Source organism: Vulpes lagopus, chromosome 6 (genome assembly GCF_018345385.1).
Source record: "Vulpes lagopus strain Blue_001 chromosome 6, ASM1834538v1, whole genome shotgun sequence".
Classification (NCBI taxonomy): Eukaryota; Metazoa; Chordata; class Mammalia; order Carnivora; family Canidae; genus Vulpes; species Vulpes lagopus.
This window is the reverse complement of record NC_054829.1, coordinates 117,015,985-117,040,154: the sequence shown is the minus strand read 5'-3', so window position 1 is coordinate 117,040,154 and position 24,170 is coordinate 117,015,985. Positions and strand designations below refer to the sequence as shown.

Here is a 24,170-nt window from a genome sequence, read left to right as displayed (position 1 = left end):
AAATGAATGAGACCATATAATGTTTGTCCTTCTCCGATTGACTTATTTCACTCAGCATAAAACCCTCCAGTTCCATCCATGTCGAAGCAAACCTAAACTTTTCTAAACACTAAAGTGTTTTTTGGGTGGTGTAGCTGGTTTATAACCCTATCATCTGAAATTTTTGATATTTTCCCATGTGGCATTTGGCAACTACATGTCTACTTGACCCATTTTATTATGAGACAGTAACCAAAAAAATACAGGCAAATACTACAAGTGAAAGTATTCATACCAATGTGTCCAAACTTTAGACCATAAATTTCAAAGAAATGAAAAGCTTCTACTAATTCAACATCAATCATTCATTATTCTATAATTCCAGTTGTCAAATTATTCATACTAAGTTAGCATGTTATGTTACAGAGGTTGGGTAAAACCCCAAAGTTAAGCTGTAAGTTCATTAGTGAATTTTTAAAAGTTTCAAAAAGAATTTAAAATCACATAAAGTTGCCTTAAACTAGAAGCTAGTCTTTAGAGATGTTCCTATCTCTACGGTGTCTCAACTCAATTTACAAAACTATTGTGTTCTATAAGAAGTCAGCAAGCATCTTTGCCACTTAAGCTCTTACTAACTACCATAAAATTTAGTGGCTCAAAAGAAAAGACATTCGTTATTTTTAACAATTCTATCAGTTCCTGGAAGGCTCTTTTGGTCTAGGTAAATGTCAATCAGGATGAGATAGTTTAGGTATCTGTCACATGTTTGACAATTGGAAGGGTGGCTAAAAGGGTTGGATCTCATCTAAGAGGGCTCACTTCTGCTCCACATGGTCTCTCATCCTCCAAGAAACTAGCACAGTTTTCTTAGTATAACTAATTCAGGGTTTCAAAGAGCAGCAAGAAAAGGCAAGACTAAATGCTTTCAAACCTGATTGCATCATGATTGCTAAGATCTCTATTAGCCAAAGAAAGTTACATGGGGGTGGAAAACTTGACTTCATCTCTTTTATGGTAGGAGCTACAAAGTTGCAGTGCAAAAAGGGCAAACATACAATGAAGGGAACACTCTGCAGTCATTTCAGCAATCTACTGCATTGCAAAATGCAGAAAGTATTTGCTTCACATGGTCCATGGCCAAATAAGTTTCCATAAGTATCTTTTGATACTGAAAAGGTCTACAATAAAGAAATACAACTGATTTTATTTAAACCAGCATTTCCCAAACTTATTTGGCCATAAAACACATTTTCCAAAAGCAGTCACTTTTAAAAGTAAAAACAAACAAAAAAGCAAAACAAAACAACAAAAAAATGAAAACAAATCCACTGATTTCTTTCTCCCCACTATATCATTCCACAGAGTCTATTCCAGTGACTTAATAATATCTTTTCAGACTCTTTAAGTTTTGGGGGGTTTTTTGTTTTAGCTTACAGCAATTAAAAAACAATTAATGACCAAGAGAACTACAAATATACACTCAATGGGGGAAAGGGCACAAAATTATGCTTGCCTCTCCAACAAGGCTCTAAGTTTTCAAACAGCTGTAATGTTAGAGCTTTTGCAAGGGAGTATCTCAGAAACAGTAAGACTAACTCAACAAAGAAAAACTAATAGAGTGATATTATAAAAGCAAAGGGAAAGAACAGTCACAAAATTCTTCTTCCATCAGAGCTCTCCTAAAACCATCAGACAGCAATCTGTAAACTTTCCTCCAGCTACGCTAAGATATAAACCTCCTGATGATCAAGCCGAATTTAACAGTCCATACCCTATCCCAATATAATGTAGGCCATGCTGTCAATGTTTTGTTTCACTATTCATTTTCCAGAAATATTAATATATTCAAAGAAAACTATAAGGCCACTTATTTTCAGAATGTTAGACCCACTCAGATGATAACCTAGCAGATGATTCATCCATAAAAGGTGTTGTCCCTGTGGTAATCTGACTCTGAATTTTGCAAAGCATGTCAATGATGAAGAAAATGTAAAAGGACCTGAGGAAACACCAAGCATCAATAGTGGAGGCATCATAACTAGAAGATTTTTTTTAATTCTAAAATTAGCCTAGTAGACATTTTCTTATAAAACTAAATAGGCAATTAACATACAACCCAGCAGTTGCACTCTTGGGCATTTATTCTAGAGAAATAAAAATCTACACTTTCACAATACCTGCACATGAATGTTCATAACAGGTTTACTGATAATTGCCCCAAACTGGACACCAGCCCAGATGTCCATCAACAGATGAATGGTTAAACAAACTATGGTATAGCCATACCATGGCATACTTCTCAGCAATAGAAAGGAACAAACTATTGTTGCACATAACAACTTGGATGAATCTCCTGGGAATTATGCTAAATGGGGAAAAACTAATACCAAATGGTTACATACTGTGTAATTTCATTTACATAGCATTTCTAAAACGACAGAATTTTAGAAATGGGTACAGGAACAAGGTAAGTATGGTTATGAAGGGGCAAATCAAGGGATCATTGTGGTGATGGAAATATTTGGTATCTTGATTCCGGTGATAGGCATGAAAATCTTTATAAGTAATAAAACTGCATAAAACTAAACTTAACACACACACACACACACATACAAGTAATGCTGTGGAAATCTGAATAAGATCAGTGATTATATCAATATGGATATACCACTTGTGATGTAGTATTGTTTGAAAGATGTTAGCACTGAGGGGGAAAGTAAGTGAAAAATACACAAGATCACCCTAAAGTATTCCTTACAACTGCACTGAATCTCCAATTACACCCATAAAAATTTTATTTATTTATTTATTTTTTAAGTTTAGCCTAAGCAGGTTGTTTCCCTGCAGTCTCAGTTTCTTTCAGAGTTCAATTCAAACAGCGTAACTAGCATAGGAGTACAAATGACTTACATTTGGAACATCAATTGCTACTTCCCTCATGGCACTGGGCCTGATGTCATTCATCCCCTGTAAGAAATCATTCAGAGTAATCTTCACCAACCCAGCCATCTTGCTATCAGAAAGATTAGGCTGTTTATTCAGGACTCTCCGTAAAGCATAAAGACCTGCAAAGAGGAAAGAAATACAAGATTTATTTTTTGCCCCATAAATAAAAACTGAATCATTATCAAAAAACTAATAATAAACCCAAACCACACATTTATAGCATCACACATATATAACCTGGGGAATGAAGGGAGGTGCTGAAGAATATCGGAGAGGAAGGCAAGAATCTGAATGCTTAGTTTGGGTAGTAAAAATATTACAAACTAATATGAAATATGAAAAGACGGATACTTTATAAACATGAAATAAAACTTAAAAAGCAACATCCACAAAAAAGACTATAAAGAATTATCAAAATAACCTGGGGAATATAACATACTTCCTGCCTTTGCCCTTTATATTAATACATTCAACCCAGAGTTATAAATTTTGTAAGGTATTGGAAGAACATCTTAAAGGAAATATTCAGTTGGCAGTTGGAAGTGTGGTTCTGGAACTCAAGAAAGAATCAGACTTTAGAGTTGTGTGCATACACATGAGATCCAATATTATAGGAAGAGGAGAGACCTATGAAAAGAGGCTAGAAAGAGACCGGGGATGAAAGAATGAGAGCTGAAGGCAAAATCTTAAGAAAGCCCATCATTCAAAAAGCATAAGAAGAAATGATGGTTTTAAAAAAAGAATACAAAGAGATGGAGCAGTGGAATCAGAGTAGTAAAATACTGCAGGAGCCAAATGTTGAACCAAATCAAATTTACAGAAATCAGGAATAACTTAAAAGTGATCACGCTGTCCTGAAAAGGGACAGATGCAAATACTTGCTTTTGCTATTTGCTTGCAGTATATACACCGACAGAATATTCCAATTCCCTTTCCTTCACAAGTAAGTTGCCCTGCACAGCTAAGCTTCCTGCACAACTAAGATTTAGAGCCCTTCGATCTGTGACAAAGACTTCTAGGCAGCAAAGTCCCTATCTATATGCTCTTCGCCTCAGTCTCCTAATAAACTGAGACTTTTGTGTTCCAGGGAATGATGAAGGTCCACTTAGAAGAATTCTGGTCTCAGAAATCCCTTAGAAATTCAGTCTGAATATCTGAATTTGCCCTAAGACTCCAGCTAGCCCCATCATATTAAAGGTCTTTTGTCTAAGACACAGATGTATGCCTCTGAGGATTTTTTACAAAGTTAAAATGATACCATAACTAACATTGTACTTGATCTCATTTATTTGAACTTTTATAGAGAAACAGAAGCAGTGATACAAGGGAAAGCATACACAAACTCCCAAAACAGAAGGGAGGTATCTTTGACAAGTAAGAAAAAAAGTGAATACCTCAATGATATTCAGAAAAATGATCTATACTAATCTTTCCCACGAAACTATCAGTGTGAGTTTAATATTCATGGAGGACTCTGAGATAGTAGACTAAACTGGAAAAATAGCTACACAAGAGGAAATCGAAGATATATGTTAAAAAAAAAAAATCATTGTTTTCTACAGAAAATGTCTTAAGCCATCTTACAAACACCCAGTTGGTTTATCTGCCTTCTAAAACGCTGAAAAGACAATTCTTTACATCTCTCACATTTCTGCTTATCTTTTGAGCAAAAGCACTAACTGCCTCTGTTTCAGATGTATTTTCAAGGATGTCTATACACAAGAAGATAGATTGTCTCCCCACCCCCCCCACCCCCCGAAGCAAAAGGCAGATATGCTTACTGTCTGTTACAAAAGATCCAGGTTCCTTAAATTCAAGGTTCTCCTCTTACAATGTCTTGTCTGGAAACAGAGGTCACCCAGCCTTCCTCATGTCACTCTGTGAAAAGTGAGGCTCAAGGAACTGGTACAAATGCTGCTCTGGCTATTTCTGTTGTGATATTCTATCCTTTGTGACCCAGGGATGGATGGATGGATGGATGGATGGATGGATGGATGGATGGATGGATGATTTATTTATTTAAAGTAGTCTTTCAAAAAAAAAAAAAAAGTCTTTCTTTCTCTCTCTCTCTCTCTCTCTCTCTCTCTCTTTCAAGTAGGCCCTATGCCCACTGTGGCACCTGAACTCACAATCCCAACATCAAGAATCACATGTTCCACTGACTGAGCTAGCCAGACTCCCCATGACCCAGGAATATTGTATCTTCTGCAAGCACTTGGAAATTTTGCTAGCTTGCAGACAAGGTAAAAGCTCAGACCTCACAACTCTTGACACAAAAATAAAAGTTAATATTAAATTAGGTTGTTTCATTCCCCAACATATGTTTTAGTTAAATGGTATAGTAGCATAATAAAGAAACCTAAATAGATAAAACTGCAGTAATTAAGGTGCTGTGTTGTATTAAACAGCACATTAATACAAAAGAACTTAAGGAATTCCTACAAAACCTTACATAAGTGGAAGTAATCAAAAAACTAGAAGAATCTGACTCTTCTTTATGTCTCAAATGGCTCTCTGGCAATACTGGTCACTATTTTTAATTTAAAACATATACCTCACTCTTACCAGAATTGAGATACTAAAAACTGAAAGAAAGGAAGTAGTCAAATAATTTTCCTGCCACATTTATGTCATTCATGTAAGCATAAGGTTTGACAATAAAAAAGACCAATTATTTTCATGTGAGGAGGAGGTCTGGAAAAAAAGACAATATATGGTTTTAAAAAGCCTAAAAAATAGTAAAACATCTGTGATTTCAAATGCAAACTACAGAATTTAGAGTTGGGCAAAAATTTCCACATCTATGAAGACAGCAAGAAAAAAGGAGTAATTCCCAAAGACAAAAAAGGCAAAAAAATAAAGACAGGAGTTTTCACAAGTTAAGAAACAGTAAAATACAAAGACCGATTCTGTGATAAACACAGCACAACTTAACATTTCCAAATGATGATAGGTAACATATATTTACCTACTATTTCTCAAATATATTTAAATTAAAAGATTAAAGTGAGCCACTACTAAGCATATCAATCAAGAGCTGAAAAACAAAGGTTTGAAGTAAAGTCATTCAAGCTAGTAAAGACAGTAGATTAAATCCAAGCACTTACTTTTGCTCCCTCCTAAAACCCCACTACAATAGGGATTTTTTTTAAAAGATTTTATTTATTTATTCATGAGAGACTCAGAGAGACAGGCAGAGACATAGGCAGAGAGAGAAGCAGGCTCCCTCTACGGAGCCTGATGCAGGACTTGATCCCAGCACCCCGGGATCATGACCTGAGCTGAAGGCAGATGCTCAACCACTGAGCCACCTAGGTGCCCCAAGGGATTTTTTAAGGAAGCATAAACCTAGAAGGGCAAATAGGAGAGAAAACAATATAACAGTAACAAAATTTTTGGAAGCTGGACGGCAAATGAACAAGTAATACCCGAATATAACTGATCGAGGAAAGCTGACACACTAGCAGACAGTGAAAAAAAATCTGAGAGCAACCAGATTTATGCCATATATCCCCTTCTATTCACCGCACCCACATATAATCAAAAAAGCTCAAAGCTAGACAGCACAAATCACTTCTGGAAAAAAAAAAAAAAAAGAAAAATTGGGGTTAGGAAAATGTTAGATTAAAAGAAAAGTCAAGATCCCCTCTCCAACTGCATGGAGTCAGATGACTTTTCCTATACTCTACATCTAAAGATGTCTTCTCTAAGTAATACAGTTTCTGAATTGAGGGTAGCAAAGCAGTTAAAGACAAGGGAAGTGTACTGAATAGAGAGATTAGGGAGACCTCGCCTCCTCTACTCTACTCTTCCCTGCTGCTCCCAGAGTTTATAATCAGGATACATGTGCCACATTTGAAGCTAAAAGATCCTTCTAGAAAGGTACTAGCCCCAGAAGAAAGACTAAGGATACTGACAGGGGTTCATTCACCCAAGGAAATGGCCCATGCAAAACTCACTACAAGACCACAAGCTCACAAGCCCCAATAGTTCAGAGTACCTAATCAATTTTAGAAGCTCCACTTTCAAATATGAGAAAAACACCCAAGATCACTAGATATCTAAGGATGCCTTCAACAAGCACTATCAAGAAACAAGATCACTGACCTCTACCTCTGGAACTAATAATACATTATATGTTAACTGAATTTAATTAAAAATAAATTAATTAGTTAAAATTCTAAGTAGTAAAATTTCTCCAAAAATCTTACCATCCAAAGATAACCATTTAATATTATAAAGAGCATCCATTCCAACTTTTCTTCAGGCATCCATAATAAAATAGATTTATGTTCAGCTTCACCAAAAAATGGCATCATATTGATAATTTGTTAGCAACTCACTCAATTATATCTTTGGATATCTTTCATTGTTAATATTCTATTATCATTTCTAAAAAATATATATAAAGAAACAAAATACAGAGAAAAAAAGCAACCTAAAGAACCAGTGATAACGTTAGAAAAAACAAATATAAGAGTAGTGGTGCCCTGAAAGATAATTTGGGTAATTTAAGGACTGCAAGCAGGTGGGACTTAGAAAAGGCCAGCAAGTTTTTGCTTCCCCTCCCCAATAAAACCAAGAACTTTTCTTTAAATAAAAGTAAACAATCTACTCAAGATGAGCTTCCAACGAAGTAATAAGACCAACAAAAGACACTAAGCAGAGGCTGAGATAACCCTAGAACTCACTATGACTATGAAGAAGTACCAAGGAAGGGAGCATGCAGTTACTACTATGGAAGCACATACAAAACACTCTACCTCTTTCTTGTAATTGTCTTTCTTTTCTATTAATTTCTGCCCAATCTGTATTAAATAATTGTTTTCTGAGATTATTATTTTCTGATGACAATGCTTGGCATGTTATTTTTGACCCTTTCCTAACTTCTAATATTCAATTCTAACTTCAATTTCAGGTTATAAATTCTCCTGTAAGCAGTGCTTTAGCACAAATTTTGATATATCTGCATTGTTCATACTAAATAGCTTTTCATTTGCAAATTATAACCAATGAGTTATTTAGAGTTTCCAAATTTCCAAGCTAAAAATTTTTCTAATTTATTGATTTTTAACTTAATGAATTTTGGTTAGAGAACAAGGCCTATATTGTCATTTTTTTAGATTATAAATTCGTAAACGTTCTATGTGTGCTTCAACATGTATTGTTGGTTTCAGTGTTCCAAATATATTACCGTTAGGTCAAGTTTGTTGATTTTGTTACTCAAATCTCTCTATCCTCAAACACTGAGAGAGATAAATTAAAATCTCTCACTAAAATGGTTGTTCTGTTCATTTCTCCTGAATAAAGTTTTGCTTTATACATTTCACAGCTACCTTTAAAATAGTTATGCCTTCCCAATGCAATGAATATTTTATCAATATGCAGTACTCATTTTTATCAGCAGGAATGATTTTTGCCGTAAAATTACTTGGACTAATGTTAACATAGCTATAGTCTAATCCCTACCTTCTCCTTTTCTAGCATTCTTTCAGATTGATTTTTGTTTTGTTCTTTTTCTATTATTTTAGTAGTTATGCAAAAATGTTAACGCATGTATTTACATTAACAGAGTACAGTGAGTCAAGTAAAGTCAATCATGAGGCTCCCAGGAAATTAATAGGAAAGTCAGTGAGATAGTTATCTCACATTCTTATTCTTCTTTGTTTTTTTTTTACATTATTCATCTGAAGGGAGAGTTTTTAACATCCAGGAAGAGTATTTGTTTGTTCTTTAAATCTCTATTTGATCTGTAGTTATTTCTTCTCTCTGTATTTCATTTGTATCTTTTCTCTTTCACCAAAAACAACATAGTATGTATAGTCCTGTCTCTTAAATGGACATTGTTCTGACTTCATAATCTTACAAATCTTTGAAAAGAATAATTTTTTAACTTTATTGTTTTGTTCTCTATTTTGCTAAATCTAACCTTATATTTTTAATTTCCTTCCTCTCTGGGTTTATTCTGTTGATCTTTTCCTAATACTTGAGTTGAATGCAATTATTTTTAACCCTTATTTCCTAATGAAATATATTTGTTATGATTTCATCTTAGAGAAAATTTAAAACTGAATTTTTACTAACATTTTATTCTTAATATTTAATGTGCTATATGATGTCCTTTGTAGCTCACAGGGGGATTACATGTATTACCTAATATAGTTTTCAATTGTACCACCTATTAAATTACTTACTATCAGCTTGAAAATCATGCTTCTATACCCAGCTTTGTAATACTGGGGCTTCAACTGCAAACTACTTTTTAGCTACATGGTAGGCTTTGCGAAAGCTAGAGCAAAGCTCTAGGGACAGTAGAACTGAAGAGGGAAGAAGGAACTCCTTCCTGTTTTTGTCCCATGGACTTCCTGTCTGTTTGCTATTCCTGTGAACACCATTCTACCAAACCTTCAGGGACACCAGCACAGACCCAGCAGTGCTACCTTCTCAGAAGTCTGAGTTAGCCTTCAGAGTATCAAACTACTCCTCTTAGGGAATCTGAGTTACAGCTCATCTTCTAGGTTTTAATAATTTCAACCTTTCCTGTTTTCCCAGCCTTAGGAGTGGTAGCTCCTTCCTATAGTTGCTGCCTTCCTTTCAATTACCTAGTTAACAATTTTATAACTGGTTATCAATTCTTTATATAAAATTTTCTCTGTAAAAGTAACTGGTATAGGATCTATCTCCTAACTGGATCATGACAAAAACAATACGATGAGATGTTTTTGGAATTATCCTTTTTCTTTCTTGATTATGTATATAGGCTGAGGCTTTTAATAAGTGAGAGCAAAAGCACTCAAACATTTTAGGATAATGTAATGTGCCTCCCCAAATCCAAGTATGAACAAGAAAAAATTGTTTCTCACTTATGGGCATGGGGCAAAAGCTCTAAATAAGACATTAGTTAACTAAATCTAACAGTGTATTAAAAAAATCCGTATATTCACAAAGAGTTTATCTCAGAAATAAAAAACACATTCATCAGAAAAACTATTAACTCACCACACTAAATTGAGAATGATTTTTACTCATATAGTAAAAAAAAATTTGCAATAATCACAAAAGTGGTAAATAACTAGGAATTAACCTAACCAAAACATACAAGACCTCTAGAGACATTTTAATAAAGAGAAAAATATGAATCAAAGAGTGACATTCCAGTTTCTTGGATGGGAAAACAATATCATAAAAATGTCCATTTTATTCAAAACAATCTACTTATTTTAAATGCAATCCCAATCAAAATGCCAATTGTATACTTTTGATAAATCAGAATGAACTTGGGCAGCCCCGGTGGTGCAGCGGTTTAGCGCTGCCTGCAGCCCAGGGTGTGATCCTGGAGACCCGGGATCGAGTCCCACATCAGGGTCCCTGCATTGAGCCTGCTTCTCTCTCTGCCTGTGTCTCTGCCTCTGTGTGTGTGTGTGTGTGTGTGTGTGTGTGTTTCTCATAAATAAATAAATAAATAAATAAATAAATAAATAATAAATAAATAAATAAATAAATCTTTAAAAAAAATCAGAATGAACTTTCTCTAAAAATAGCATTGAGGAACAAAGGTCTGTATATAACAAAGTCAACAATAATGCAAGTAAGTAAGTAGGATTTATCTTACCACATATGAAGATATACTATAATTAGTAGTATCAAATAGAGCATGTAACAGTTATAAAACCAAATAGACCACAAAGAAACACAGAATTCAGAGACTGATCCATATGCATATAAATTTAATACATTACACACTTCTGATAATCTATCACAATTCAATGAAGAAAGCATAGGCTATTCAGTTGGTAACTGAATAATGGGAAAATGGATTCCTTGTGCAGATCCCTAGGCAGTGGGTCTCTAAAGAATTATCCTCATAGACAGCACTTCATACGTGCTGTCTCAACTCACTGCTGAAGGAATTAAACATGTCCTATGTGACTCCACTGGGAAAGGACTCTTGGAAGTTTGTACCAGGTTTTCTCCATACTTTGCCCCATATGCCTTTTCCCTTTGCTGACTCTACCTTGTATCCTTTGCATTTAATAAATCATAGATGTGAGTAGAACTATATGCTCCTTCCTGGTGAAGCATCAAACTTAGGCATATGTAGAAAAAATATCTAAAATAGTAAAATATCCATGCTTTCAAGTGTACCTGGAAGATGTATCAAAACTGACATATGCTAAGACACAAAGCAATTCTCTGTACATCTCAAGTACTGAAATTAGACAGTATATATATTCTCTAACCACAGTAAGAATTAATATTAAAATCAGTAACAGAGAGATACCAAAAAATACATAAAAATTTGGAAATTAGTCAATATATTTCCAAATAACTCATGGGTCATAGAAAAAGTTCAACAAACACTGTAATTTTTAAAAATAAATAATAATGAAAATATAACACAAAAATTTGTGGGATGCTGCTAAAGTTGTACAAAAAAACAGATAGGCATAATGCACATATTAGGAAAGAAAGAAGAGTGAGAGTCAATGAGATGCTCATCTTATAAAATGAACAATAAAATGAACAACAACAAAAAAAGAGTAGGAGGGAAATAATGAAGAAAGAAGTTGATGAAATAGAAAACAAACATACAATTTTTAAAAATTGAAGCCAAAGTTTTATTCCCTGAAACTCTGGTCAGTTGAATCAGAGCAACGTGAGAAAAGATCCATTATAATATCAAGAATGAAAAAAAAAAAAAAAAGACATCATTACAGAACCTACAGATATTGGAAAAACTAATAACAGAATACTAGGAATAATCTTATAGGAAATAATTTGAAAATTTTCATGAAATGAAGAAATTTCTAGGAGACAAAGCTTACCAGAATTAACACATAAACAAAAAGTACATAATTGAATATTCCAATAGCTATTAATGAATGTTTCTGTAATTAGAACTTGTCTCACAAAAATCCAAACACAAATGGCTTCACTGGAAAATGTTACAGAGTATTTAAGGATGAATATAACACTAAACTTACAAAAACTCTTCCAGAGAAAAATAAAAGCCAGAAAAATTCCCAAACTGAATCATAAGGCCAGCATAGCTGTGTTTCTCAAATCTTAAGAGTACGTTATAAGAAAACAAAATTATAATTGAGAATCTCTCTCATGAACATATCTGCAAATACACCAAACAAAACATCAGCAAAAACATACATACATACATACATACATAGATGACTATGTTCTAAGAATATGAGGTTGGTTTCACATATGAAAATCAATGAACATCATTCTCCACAGTATTAGAAGAGAAACAGTATGATTATCTCAATACACATGAGAAGTAATATAAAAAAAAAACAATTATAAAAACAAATTAGGACAGATGGAAATTCTTTACCAGATTACCTACAAAAAACAGAGTGAATATGATTCTTAACTGTAAAATATTACAAATTTTCTTCCTAGTATCAAGAATGAGATAAGAATAACTTATTACTTACACTAAATACAATGTTAGGAATCCTAACCAGTGTAATAAGGCAAGAAAAAGAAGTAACAAGCATAGAGATTAAAAGGAACAAAATAAAACTGCTATTATAAGACTGCATTCATGTAAAGCTACAACATAATCATATACATAGAAAACTCAAAGAATCGACATTTACTCTATTAAGACTAATAAGTGAATTTAGCAAGGCAGGCAGACAGAAAGTCAATACACAAAAATTTACTTTTCCTAGGTAACAGCAAAAAAAAAAAAAAAAAAAACCTATAAAGCAAAATTTTTAAAGATGCCACTTATAACTGCATTCAAAAAAATCTAACTACCTAAGAATAAATGATGAATATTATGCAAGACTTCTTCACAAAAAACTTTAAAAAGTTAAAGACCTAAAATAAGTGAAGGGATTTATCATATTGATAGATTGCAAAGATGTTCACTTTCTAATTCTCCTTCAAACTGATCAAGAGATTTAAAAATTCCAATCAAAGTCCAGCTTGGGGTGGGGAAGCCTATCAAGCTGATTTTTAAAAAAGATTCATTTATTTATTTGAGAAGGCGGGGGGCAGAGGGAGAGAGAAACCAAAGCAGATTCCATGCTCAGCTGAGTTTGGGGCTAAATCTCACAAACCTGAGATCATGTCCTGAGCTGAAACCAAGAGTTGGATTCTGAACTGAATATGCCACACAAGTGTCCCAATATTTTTTAAAGATTTGTTTATTTGAGGAATGCCTGGGTAGCTCAGTGGTTGAGCATCTGCCTTTGGCTCAGGACGTGAACCTGGGGTCTGGGATCGAGTCCCAGGTCAGGCTCCTGTGGAGAGCCTGCTTCTCCCTCTGCCTGAGTCTCTGCCTCTTTCTCTGTCTCTCATGATTAAATAAATAAAATCTTAAAAAAAAAAAAAAAAACGATTTGTTTATTAGAGAGAGAGAGAGAGAGAGAACATGTGAGCATGGTGGCAGGGAAGGGAGGATGATAGGGAGGGCAGGACAGAGGGAGAAGAAGAGAGAAATCCAAGCAGCCAAGCTGATTTGTCAAGTTATAAGCAAATGCAAAGGGCCAAGAATAGTCCAGACAATCTTGATAAGAAGAAAAAAGAAGGATCACTTATTTTCCAGAATTAAAAGCTTTTAATAAAGCTTAAGTGATTAAAGACATTTCAGTAATTCACACAAGGATAAATAGAAACTGAACAGAGAATTCAGGATGAACCCAAACTCTTGATGTATGACAAAGGTAACAATGTAGAGCAAGGAAAGACAGATGGTCATTTCATTAACTGGTGCTGGTACAACTGATGATATACATGGAAAAAGGGAATAAATTATAGATGGTAATGTGAAAGGTAAGCCAAAACATCTTTAGAATGAAAGAAGATAATATAAAATATTCATGACAGTGAAATTAACATAGTTGGGTTGTTTTTGTTTTTGAGAGAGAAATAGAGTGTACCAGAGAGGAGGGGCAGGAAGAGAATCTTAAGCAGGCTCCATGCCCAGCACATGAAGGGGAACACAGGGCTTGATCTCATAACCCTGAGTTCATGACCTGGACCAAAATCAAGAGTCAGATGCTTAACCAACTGAGCCCCTCAGGTGCCTCAATAGATATAAATGGATTCAAAGGGGCAGCCCTGGTGGCCTAGCGGTTTAGCACCGCCATCAGCCCAGGGCATGATCCTGGAGACCCCAGATCGAGTCCCACGTCAGGCTCCCTGCATGGAGCCTGCTTCTCCCTCTGCCTGTGTCCTTGCCTCTCTCTCTCTCTCTCTCTCTGTGTCTGTCGTGAATAAATAAAATCTTAAAAAAAATAAAAAAATAAATGGATTCAAAAATCACAAGCCACAAAGAAAAATATTGATAAATTGGTTTTGTTATATTTATATATAATAAATATATTATATATAGTTACAAACTTCTGTTCCTCCAAAGACAATATGAAGAGAGTAAAAATCAGAGTAGAAGATATTTAAAATATACATTTATGTATCCAAAGGTCTCATAACCAAACTATATTAAGAATTCCTACAAATCAATGATTTTTTTAAAAAAGCAACACAACAGAAAAATTGTATGCATATGTGAATAGTAAAAAAAGTTCTGTGAACTGTCTGTACAGAAGCCTTAATCAGTCCTAATATCAGTGAGAACCTAGAAAATAAGTAAATAAGTTGACTTGTGTGCAAAACATACTATGTTGCAAAATATGTATTCTGTATATGACTTACAGCCTCACAATGAGTTCTAATTTTCAGTATATGTTTATACAAAAGGATATGTTTGGTACGGGAATGGGGGTGAGAAAGAAGAAAAGAACAGGACTTGAGGAGAGACAACAGCATTCCTTACACTTAATTAATCTGAAGGTATATTTTAAAATAACAATTCTCAATAAGAGAAGCACTATGCCATACTGCATTACTTACCTGGCATTCATTTACAGTTCACATTAAAATAAAGCAACTATTAATATAAAATATTATATCATGAAGGCACTGGGAAAATATTCATCAAAAAGTTACCCTTTCAGAGGCACTCTTCTTCAATATTAATTCACCTATTCACTCATCCAAAATATTCACCAAGCACACCTCCTAAACATAATTTATTCAACAAATGTATTGAACCCTTACATGTAAGACTACACAGAGCAAGAAGCAGATAAGCCTCTCAGAGTCTAGCAGTCTAATAGAGACAACACATAATAATTATAAACTGTGCAGAGTATTATGACATGGAAAGTACAAAATGGTACAAAAACACATGTCAGGGACATCTAACCCAGTTTTGTGGGACTAGTCACAGTTTAGAGTTAGACAACCCTCACTGAAATCATTTAGTGTATTCTTCTGTTTTACAAATGAAGAGAGACTAAAATATGTGTCCAATCTCAAGTTGTCAGACCTGAAAAATGAGTTGATGTTAAACTGGTAACATGAGAATTGAGGCCACAGAGGAAGCAGAACATATCTGAGGCAGAGGGAATAGCAGATACAAAAGCCTAGGGACAAGAATGAGCATAACTTTAGAGATTATGAGGCCCTGCAGAACAATAAAAGACAAAATCCCTGTCCTTAAAAGAATTCACACTTAGAAATATAAACGAACATATTTTATATAAACCTAAATCCAGCTCAATTAATTTCTTTGCAGGCATTTGAGAAGACAACATATAGCATGGTCAGAAATGGAAAAAGAACAATATGGAAAATTACAGATTTGTAAAAGCTATAAAAACTTAAGGGATCCATGAAATTCCTGCTATAAGCCTTCAAATTCTTTACGAATCTGAGGTTCCACAATTCTAGACACTCTCTATAGAGCTACTCTATTTTATACAAATGCTTTTTGAAAATAACGTGCAAGTTGAAACAGAATTTATATGAATTAAATGTTAAATAAATTAAATAGTAAATCAGAGCTTGCAAAAATTAAAGATCCTTGGAGCTATTATATTAATGCACCCAATTCTCCATGGTCTGAGATCTGCTACCAGCTCAGGTGTCACTTTACATAAAACTTAGCCTCTTTAGTCATAGGTTATCTCACTTATTAAATGGAAAAAATAAAATATATTTTATCTGAATTATTTTTTCAGCTTTAAAATTCTATTACACTAAGCTTAAATGATTGGACATCAACCATTCCTAATGAGGCCATCCTAGAGCCTATGCCAAGAAATTAAATTTTAAAATATATATATTTTTTTATAAAACAGAAGTAAACAACTAGTGGGGCAAATGGACACATGTACACCATCAGCGAATATAGCTTAGGGCAAGCTATCTATGATATTTCCTTTTCTAAGTTTAATTTTTAAAATGTAAACAAAAACAGAAGCAGTACATCTCTGTTCTTAAAAAACATAACTTTGAGACAAAAAACAGGTGTAGTTAATTAAACAATAAATCTGTCATTTTGTTTTAATTATTTTATTTTCCAATGCTCTCAAAAGTTTTGAGAATAGAAAACAAGACACAATGAAGAAAAGTCAAGACGCCTAAGGCAAGCCTAATGCCAACACATTCTTTCCAATCTAAAACATGTTCCCCCTCAAGCTCCACATCACTTTCCAGATATAATCACTTCCGGACAAGAGCAATTACTCTAAATTCATGTTCTGCAAAGCCATCTGCTCCAGATTCAATCAACAAACACCATCTTGCCCTACACATATGGAATCCTGACAATTTTATACCCAGTGCTTACTAAATAATGATATTATTTTTGAGACTGTAATTAGGTTCCTTCATTGGAAACTAACAATGAACTTAAACTGATCACAGGAATAATAATGCTTTTCGGAATTACTACCTACCCTACAGACATTTAATTATATGAAAAAGTAACATGAAACATGGCATCTGGATGTCAGATTTGAATTGTAAAAGTTGAACATAAAATTTCCTCAGGCACATGAAGACTGAATGCAACGATAATAAAAATCTAAGTCTTTTTAAAAACATATTTTCTTCAAAATATCCAAACTATGGAAAATTTGTTTTATCTAGAGCCTTTACTCTCCCTCAACTCAATATTAAACATAGACAAGGTGATAAGTATCACTTGATACATCACTAGGAGAGTTCCATTTCTCACTGCTCATTACTAGAAAAGAAATCAAACAAAATACCCTCAAAGAGGGTATTGTGGTTCTTGCTTTATTTATATTCCAAGTGATTGGTGTCACATAAGCTGATTGTAGGAGCCAGGTCTATTATGAAGCCACTATCACTTTCAAAAGTTGCTTTTAAAAGTAATGGCAGGGGATCCCTGGGTGGCGCAGCGGTTTGGCGCCTGCCTTTGGCCCAGGGCGCGATCCTGGAGACCCGTGATCGAATCCCACGTCAGGATCCCGGTGCATGGAGCCTGCTTCTCCCTCTGCCTGTGTCTCTGGCTCTGTCTCTGCCTGTGTCTCTGGCTCTGTCTCTCCTTCTATCTCTCAAGAATAAATAAATAAAAAATAAAAAATAAAAATAAAAAAAATAAAAGTAATGGCACTATAGAAGGGATACTGGTTTCAAGATCTGAATCTTGGGCCAAGATTTCACTCACTGCCTGAGCCTGGACAGATCACATAGTCTGCCCCCATCTATGAAATAAGGGAATGTATTAATGATTTCTGAGAGGGTCTTCTAGTTCTAAAACATTAAGATTCATTCACTTCACCAGGCCCAGGTTTAATAAATTTTCCTAAAAATATAGCTTTTAGTTTCAAATCTTTAGTATCAAATTATTTACCTACTTAGCTTATCAACCATATTACAAGGTTGAGTTAAAAAAAAAAAAAAAAGATAGTTGACTACAGCACAATTCTTATGCCAAGACAGGTTGAAGATTTATGGCCCTGGTAGACTGGAACAAGGCCCAGGTCAGAGATGGGGAACCAGGAAAATAATAATGGAATATAACTTGATCTGGTTTTGACCTGAGGAGGAAAACAGGGCACAGAAGTGGCAAAGGCAGAGGGCAGGGCAACTAGATTCCTTCATTTTTTCTGGAAGGTACAAAACTCTAAATAATAACACAACATTAAAATTGAAAAAGTAATTCACAAGTACTATCTCTGTTCCCTCAACTTTCAAAAATCCCTCAATTTATCACAATCTAACAGCAAGTCACAGGACTCCACCATAAACTATTCTCTTCCAAAGCCCCCGTGCTTTCCCAGGTAAGAAACTAAGCAATGGATGTCACTGTGGTCTTTAATACTGTTAATCCTGGCTCCACTACTTATTTAGTATATGATCTTAGGAAAGTTTCTTAACCTTTCTTTTTTTTTTTTTTCTTAACCTTTCTGACTTAAGTTTCCTCAGCTATAAAATGAAGGTAACCTTATAAGGGATGCAGTGAGTAAAAAATGCATGAACATGTATAAGGCACTTTAAACAGTGGCTAACACACTGGATTAATGATAACTAATACAATATTAATTCTAATTACTTCCTCTCTGTAATCTTCCCTTATTCGAGTTAGCACTTTCTTTCAGTTCTCTTCCCATCTCTCTACCCACTCCCCAGTCTCCTATACCAGATCTAACAAGCCAACCACTGAATGGTGGTGTTCCCTAGAACCCCTCTTCTCTCCTCATTAGCATTTTAAAACCTCCCTGATCATTCACAAACACCCAACACACTGTACTGTAATTACCTGTTACTCCATAGTACTTGCCTGGGCATGCTGAGCTCTAAGAGGAGAGGTCTAGGGCCATCTTGTTCACTGAGGCAGTCCTAGCACCCAGTGCAGTGTCTGACTCAATAAATGAATACATGACTGAATTCTACTCACTCCAAGTGATTTCATTCATTTCAATGGCTTCAGTCACCATCTCACTGCTGACAAGTTCCAAATCCCCACCAAGACTCTGCTCATCTCCAAAGCCTACAATTCAAGGTCCTGCACCTCAATGGTAAGGGGAAAGAGGGCTGGGCACTGGAAGACAGAGTAGGCAGGAAACAGGTATCACCACAGTCCAGATGAGAGCAATGGAAACAGTTTCATTTTTTTTAAAGCTCAAATTCTGAATAAATTTTGAAAATCAAGCAGACAGGATCTGATAAAGAGTTAAAAATAATTTAAAAAAATAACTCAGACTATTTAGATATACTGATTTTACTTCTGTGGTTGCTTTAATTAGGAAGAAAACCTTTCCTCAAGTTTCCTACTTTTATAGTCTTGGCAAGACAGCTCGGAAAAGTTTCCACTAATGAAGTAAATGGTATATATCACTGAGAGCTTAAACAGAATCAAAACTACCACCTGTTTTTCTGAAACAGACCATTCAGCTCCAGTCATTTCAAATGAAGAGCAAAAGTAATATTAAGATACCCAATTCACTGACCAAAAGAAAAAAAAATTCACCTCTTATTAAAGAAATCCTTTTGGGGGGGGAGGGGGCTCTTTCAGATAAATCTATTCTTGAGAAATCAATGAATTAATTAGAAGAAATTCCAATTCTGAGACGTAGATATCCTGCACCTCTTTGAAACAGTTGAAAGGAGGTAAAGGTCAGGTCCTGTTTATTATACATTTTAGCTATAGGAAAAGAAGCAAGTCTATCTATGGAGAAACAGAACCTGGCAGCCTCTATAATCAGTGTTGTTCCCAACATCACAAATAAAACTTCCACTACATTTCATAATTACAAAACAGAGGAGAAAATTCATTGTTTCATGAGATTTTACACTGCATAAATACTTATTTACCCAGGCACAAAAATGAATAGATATGGTCCATTATAAAATGCATTAATTAATGATCATGATATATCAATTTAATTTTGTTGCTCTACTGCAGGCCTGTAGCAGACTCACATGTAGGATGGAGAGGGGAAAGACTATGATTGCCTATATATGACATGAGAGCTACCCAGTTCAGCAAGAAAATCTGTCATGGAGGCACCCCAAAACAAGCCCTACCAAATTAATTCACATTTTGTTATTGATGGGAAAGACTTTTACTTATCCAAATTCAGGAAAAATTACTTCTCCAGCAAGGTAAAGGATCCTGCCAGATTTCCCTAACATCACCTGTACGGGAATAACCAAGAATACTTCATAAAATACCAGTACTGCCAAAATTCAAATAAGCTTCTACCAGAGAAATGCACAAATACACACACAAAATTTGAATGTTTTTTTAAAGGAATGAAAGTGATACTTTTTGAAGTTCTATAGAAACCACAACTACTGCAGCCAGACTACATTTTTAAACCTCGTAAGAACTTCTTAAAAAAATACTGTATCCATAGTTAGCAGGTGAGGAAACAGAATTTAAGAAATTAAATGGGTAGTGTAGCATTTGAATCTGCAGCTCACCAAAAGCTTTCCTTAAATACCATTACTTCCCTGAATTTCACTTAAAAATACTGAATTTTTGCAGAATCAATATTTTAATTCTAACTTAGAAAACAACATTGGCAAAATTCAAAAAATGGTGGAAAATTTTATCCTTTCATAAGAGCTGGACCATTGCATACTTTGTACATAGTAGATCCTCCATAAATTCCTATTAAAATAAGCTAGTGAAGAGTGGGAGAGGGTAGCAACAGATATAAATATCTCAGAATTCTGGTAAAAGACAATAAAGTTTCTGCTTCAAAAAAAGTTATGTTATAGTAATTAGACTCTGTATTGTTATTAGACCTACTTAAGTGTAATAAAGACAAAATCATTGTTTAAATAAGAGTTTTAATTCTTCCTGTCTGTGATGCTATCTTATCAAGGCCCAAATATTTGGTATGAACATGTTGAAATGATGTGTAATCAACAAGGATGCTAAAGATAAATTCTTAGAATGTGAAGCAAGTACTTCCTTTCTCTGTAAACAAAATGACTGAGTCCACTTCTTGAAGAAATCAAGCTCTATTTATATTCACTCTCCTGAAATGGCACAGGCAGCCTTAGAAGGATAAGTTTATAATAAATCCCTATATTTGGAAAACATTGTTGCTAAGCATCTTCTAACATTCAGCAGAGTTTATATAATTCATGTCTCTGCTACATAATTAACATTTCATGTTTTCCAAAAAAGTGTGGTATGCTTATCTATGTTGTTAATTTAAAACAGTATAAATTTTAAGGGAATTAATAAAAGGCTATGCAACTAATTAATTAGAAAGGCAGCCTAATCCCAGGAAGAATACAAACATAGATATTAAATGTCAGGATGTGTCAGAGTTGAGCTTGTAAACAACTTGTCCGCTTGAGATAAAACATTTCAAAATGCAGCTGCTCTTTGCTTAAAAAGGTGAGCTACAAAACATTAGGCTTTTGGACAAGTCACAACATATCAAACCACACTCTAGCTCAAAAATTAATTGTAAAAAAACTATAACATTTGAAAGTAAGTTTCACACCCAACCCTCAATATTTAAACATTGTATCTGTTCAGATAAAAGATCCAAGTGCTGAAAGCAACACTACTGTGGTATTCCAATTTTCATATTCACTATGAGGACAAAATTAAAAGGTACAGAAAATATTTAGTAACACTGGAAAAGATTATAAAAATTGAGATAAGCACCCTGTAGAAGATGTAGATCACTCTCACAAACTGGAATAGATTGTAAAAAACTTCTAGCCTTTGGAAAAGAATGCACAAACAAGTAATATTCTAAACGGACTTTGATCTTTTGTATTAGTATCCCACAAACAATAACCTTTAGATTACAAAAAACAATGGGAAACATAATCCACTTAGGTTAAATGAAATTCTGAATCACTTTACTTATGCTATTATTAATCAGGGAAATACAAATCAAAACCACAATGAGATACCACCTCACACCAGTGAGAATGGGGAAAATTAACAAGGCAGGAAACAACAAATGTTGGAGAGGATGCGGAGAAAAGGGAACCCTCTTACACTGTTGGTGGGAATGTGAACTGGTACAGCCACTCTGGAAAACTGTGTGGAGGTTCCTCAAAGAGTTAAAAATAGACCTGCCCTACGACCCAGCAATTGCACTGTTGGGGATTTACCCCAAAGATACAGATGCAATGAAACGCCGGGACACCTGCACCCCGATGTTTCTAGCAGCAATGTCCACAATAGCCAAACTGTGGAAGGAGCCTCGGTGTCCATCGAAAGATGAATGGATAAAGAAGATGTGGTTTATGTATACAATGGAATATTACTCAGCCATTAGAAACCACAAATACCCACCATTTGCTTCAACGTGGATGGAACTGGAGGGTATTATGCTGAGTGAAATAAGTCAATCGGAGAAGGACAAACAGTGTATGTTCTCATTCATTTGGGGAATATAAATAATAGTGAAAGGGAATATAAAGGAAGGGAGAAGAAATGTGTGGGAAATATCAGGAAGGGAGACAGAACATAAAGACTCCTAACTCTGGGAAATGAACTAGGGGTGGTGGAAGGGGAGGAGGGCGGGGGGTGGGGGTGAATGGGTGACGGGCACTGAGGGGGACACTTGACGGGATGAGCACTGGGTGTTATTCTGTATGTTGGTAAATTGAACACCAATAAAAATTAATTTATTAAAAAAAAACTTATGCTATTATTAGACACCTATGTACCACTCTTTGTTAAAAAGGGTAAGGTTTCCCTGACTAGAAGGCACTCTAGAAAGAAGGAAAACTATTAGACAGCCAATGAGCAAAAAACGCAAAGAACACACAGGTCCACAAATCTTAAGGAAGGAAATGTTCTAGGAAAAATGTTAAGTCTATATTTTTATTTGTATTCTTAATTGTTAATTCTTAACATTTTCCTTAATTGTGGCTGTTCTAACTTTCAGAAAGGTTATTTTTAACTTTTATTCAGAACCATTATATGTACCTACAAGACAAACTTGGATACTTATTTTCTTCTAGAAAGAGAGTTAAATGATTTAGTTCAGAATAGTACAACTGTCACATAAAAAAGACTCGGGGGAAAACTCAACACCATCAGAGGTAGACAGAGATTTACAGTCCCTAAATTTATCTAGTTATTTAAGTCAGTTACAGAGCCTCCAAAAAACAGGGTTAGTGAGCCAAGATGATTGCTTCTCAAAGTATAGCCTGGCATCCACAGCATTGATAGCTCCTGTAACTTGATAGAAATGCAAATTCTTGGGCCCCACCTGGACCTAATAAATCAGTAGGATGGGGCCCAGAATTCTGTTTTAACAAGCTCTACAAGTGATTTTTATGCAGGTTAAAACTGGAGAACCACTGGCCTAAACCAATAATTCAGAATATTTGTTCATAGGCAACTGCAAGTGCAAGACTGGCTGCTTTAAAATCAGTTGGAAAACAAATACTGGCTCCAGTTCCCTACTTCCCTTAATTTAATTAAATATGGAGAGGGAATGTGTGTGTAGCTTCCCAGGTGAACCTGATGCATAATGAGGTTTAAGAACCAATGTCTTACCTAAGTTAGTGGCTCTCAAAGTGTGGTCTGCAGACCAACAACATCAGCTGTGAACTTGTTAAAATTCACAAGAACCAGCCAAGACTGAATCAGCAACTCTGGGAGTGGCACACACCCAGCAATCTGTTTTACTACGTTCTCCAAGTGATTCTGATACATGAGCAGATCTGAGAACCTCTGCTCCAAGTGATCCCACCTGAACTGAGCACGTATGAAATGAATGTGGATTTCGTGGAGAAGAACAAATTACAGAAAGAGATAGAATTAACTTACGTACTCAGGAATACATCTCCTGGAGCTAGACTATCTCACTGTGCTCACAAATCTGGAAGTTAAAGTGCCTTTACTTCCCAGATATGCCAGTGGACATTCTCAAGCTGTCCACGCAAACATAGCACAACTGGCAAACAATGAAAAGTGCCTCCTGAAAAGCACTGGTTTTAAACAAAATATAAAGTCCACAGTCAGAGCCATGACTGAGAAATCTTGTTAGTAGGAAGCTAAAAATGGACTGGAATGTTCAAGAAAACAGTGATTTGGGCATCACAAAACAATACCTTATTTACTGCTACCTATAAAGGTAGCAATAGCCACTTGGAGTTTTTTTCTCAGCACAGACAGGGATTTCTGAAGGCAATAGAGAGAGGAACATGAATCTCACCAGGGGTTTAAAAACAACATCGATTCAACTCTCTGGTTAATAAACATTTTTATTGCTCTACAAGGGCAGTGGGGTGGTAGTCTCATTATGTCTCCCAGCTTTCACATATATTTCTCAGATCAAACACTTATTGAGCACCTACTATGTGCCAGAAATTATTACTACTACCTCCAAATATTAATATATTATCATGACTTTTTAAAAAAAAAACAGTGATTCTCTAAGGTCAATGTAATGATTGCAACTGCT

General features: G+C 34.9%; 1 protein-coding gene across 5 annotated transcripts in view; it reads right to left on the bottom strand.

The window, feature by feature from the left end:
- Positions 1-24,170, bottom strand: part of SPATA5 (spermatogenesis associated 5) — a 362,021-nt gene that overhangs the window by 315,463 nt on the left and 22,388 nt on the right. For all 5 annotated transcript variants that reach the window (XM_041758978.1, XM_041758977.1, XM_041758979.1 and 2 more), the window contains exon 10: positions 2,890-3,044. In XM_041758978.1, the coding sequence (XP_041614912.1) occupies positions 2,890-3,044 (155 nt within the window). The remainder of the gene's footprint in view (positions 1-2,889; positions 3,045-24,170) is intronic.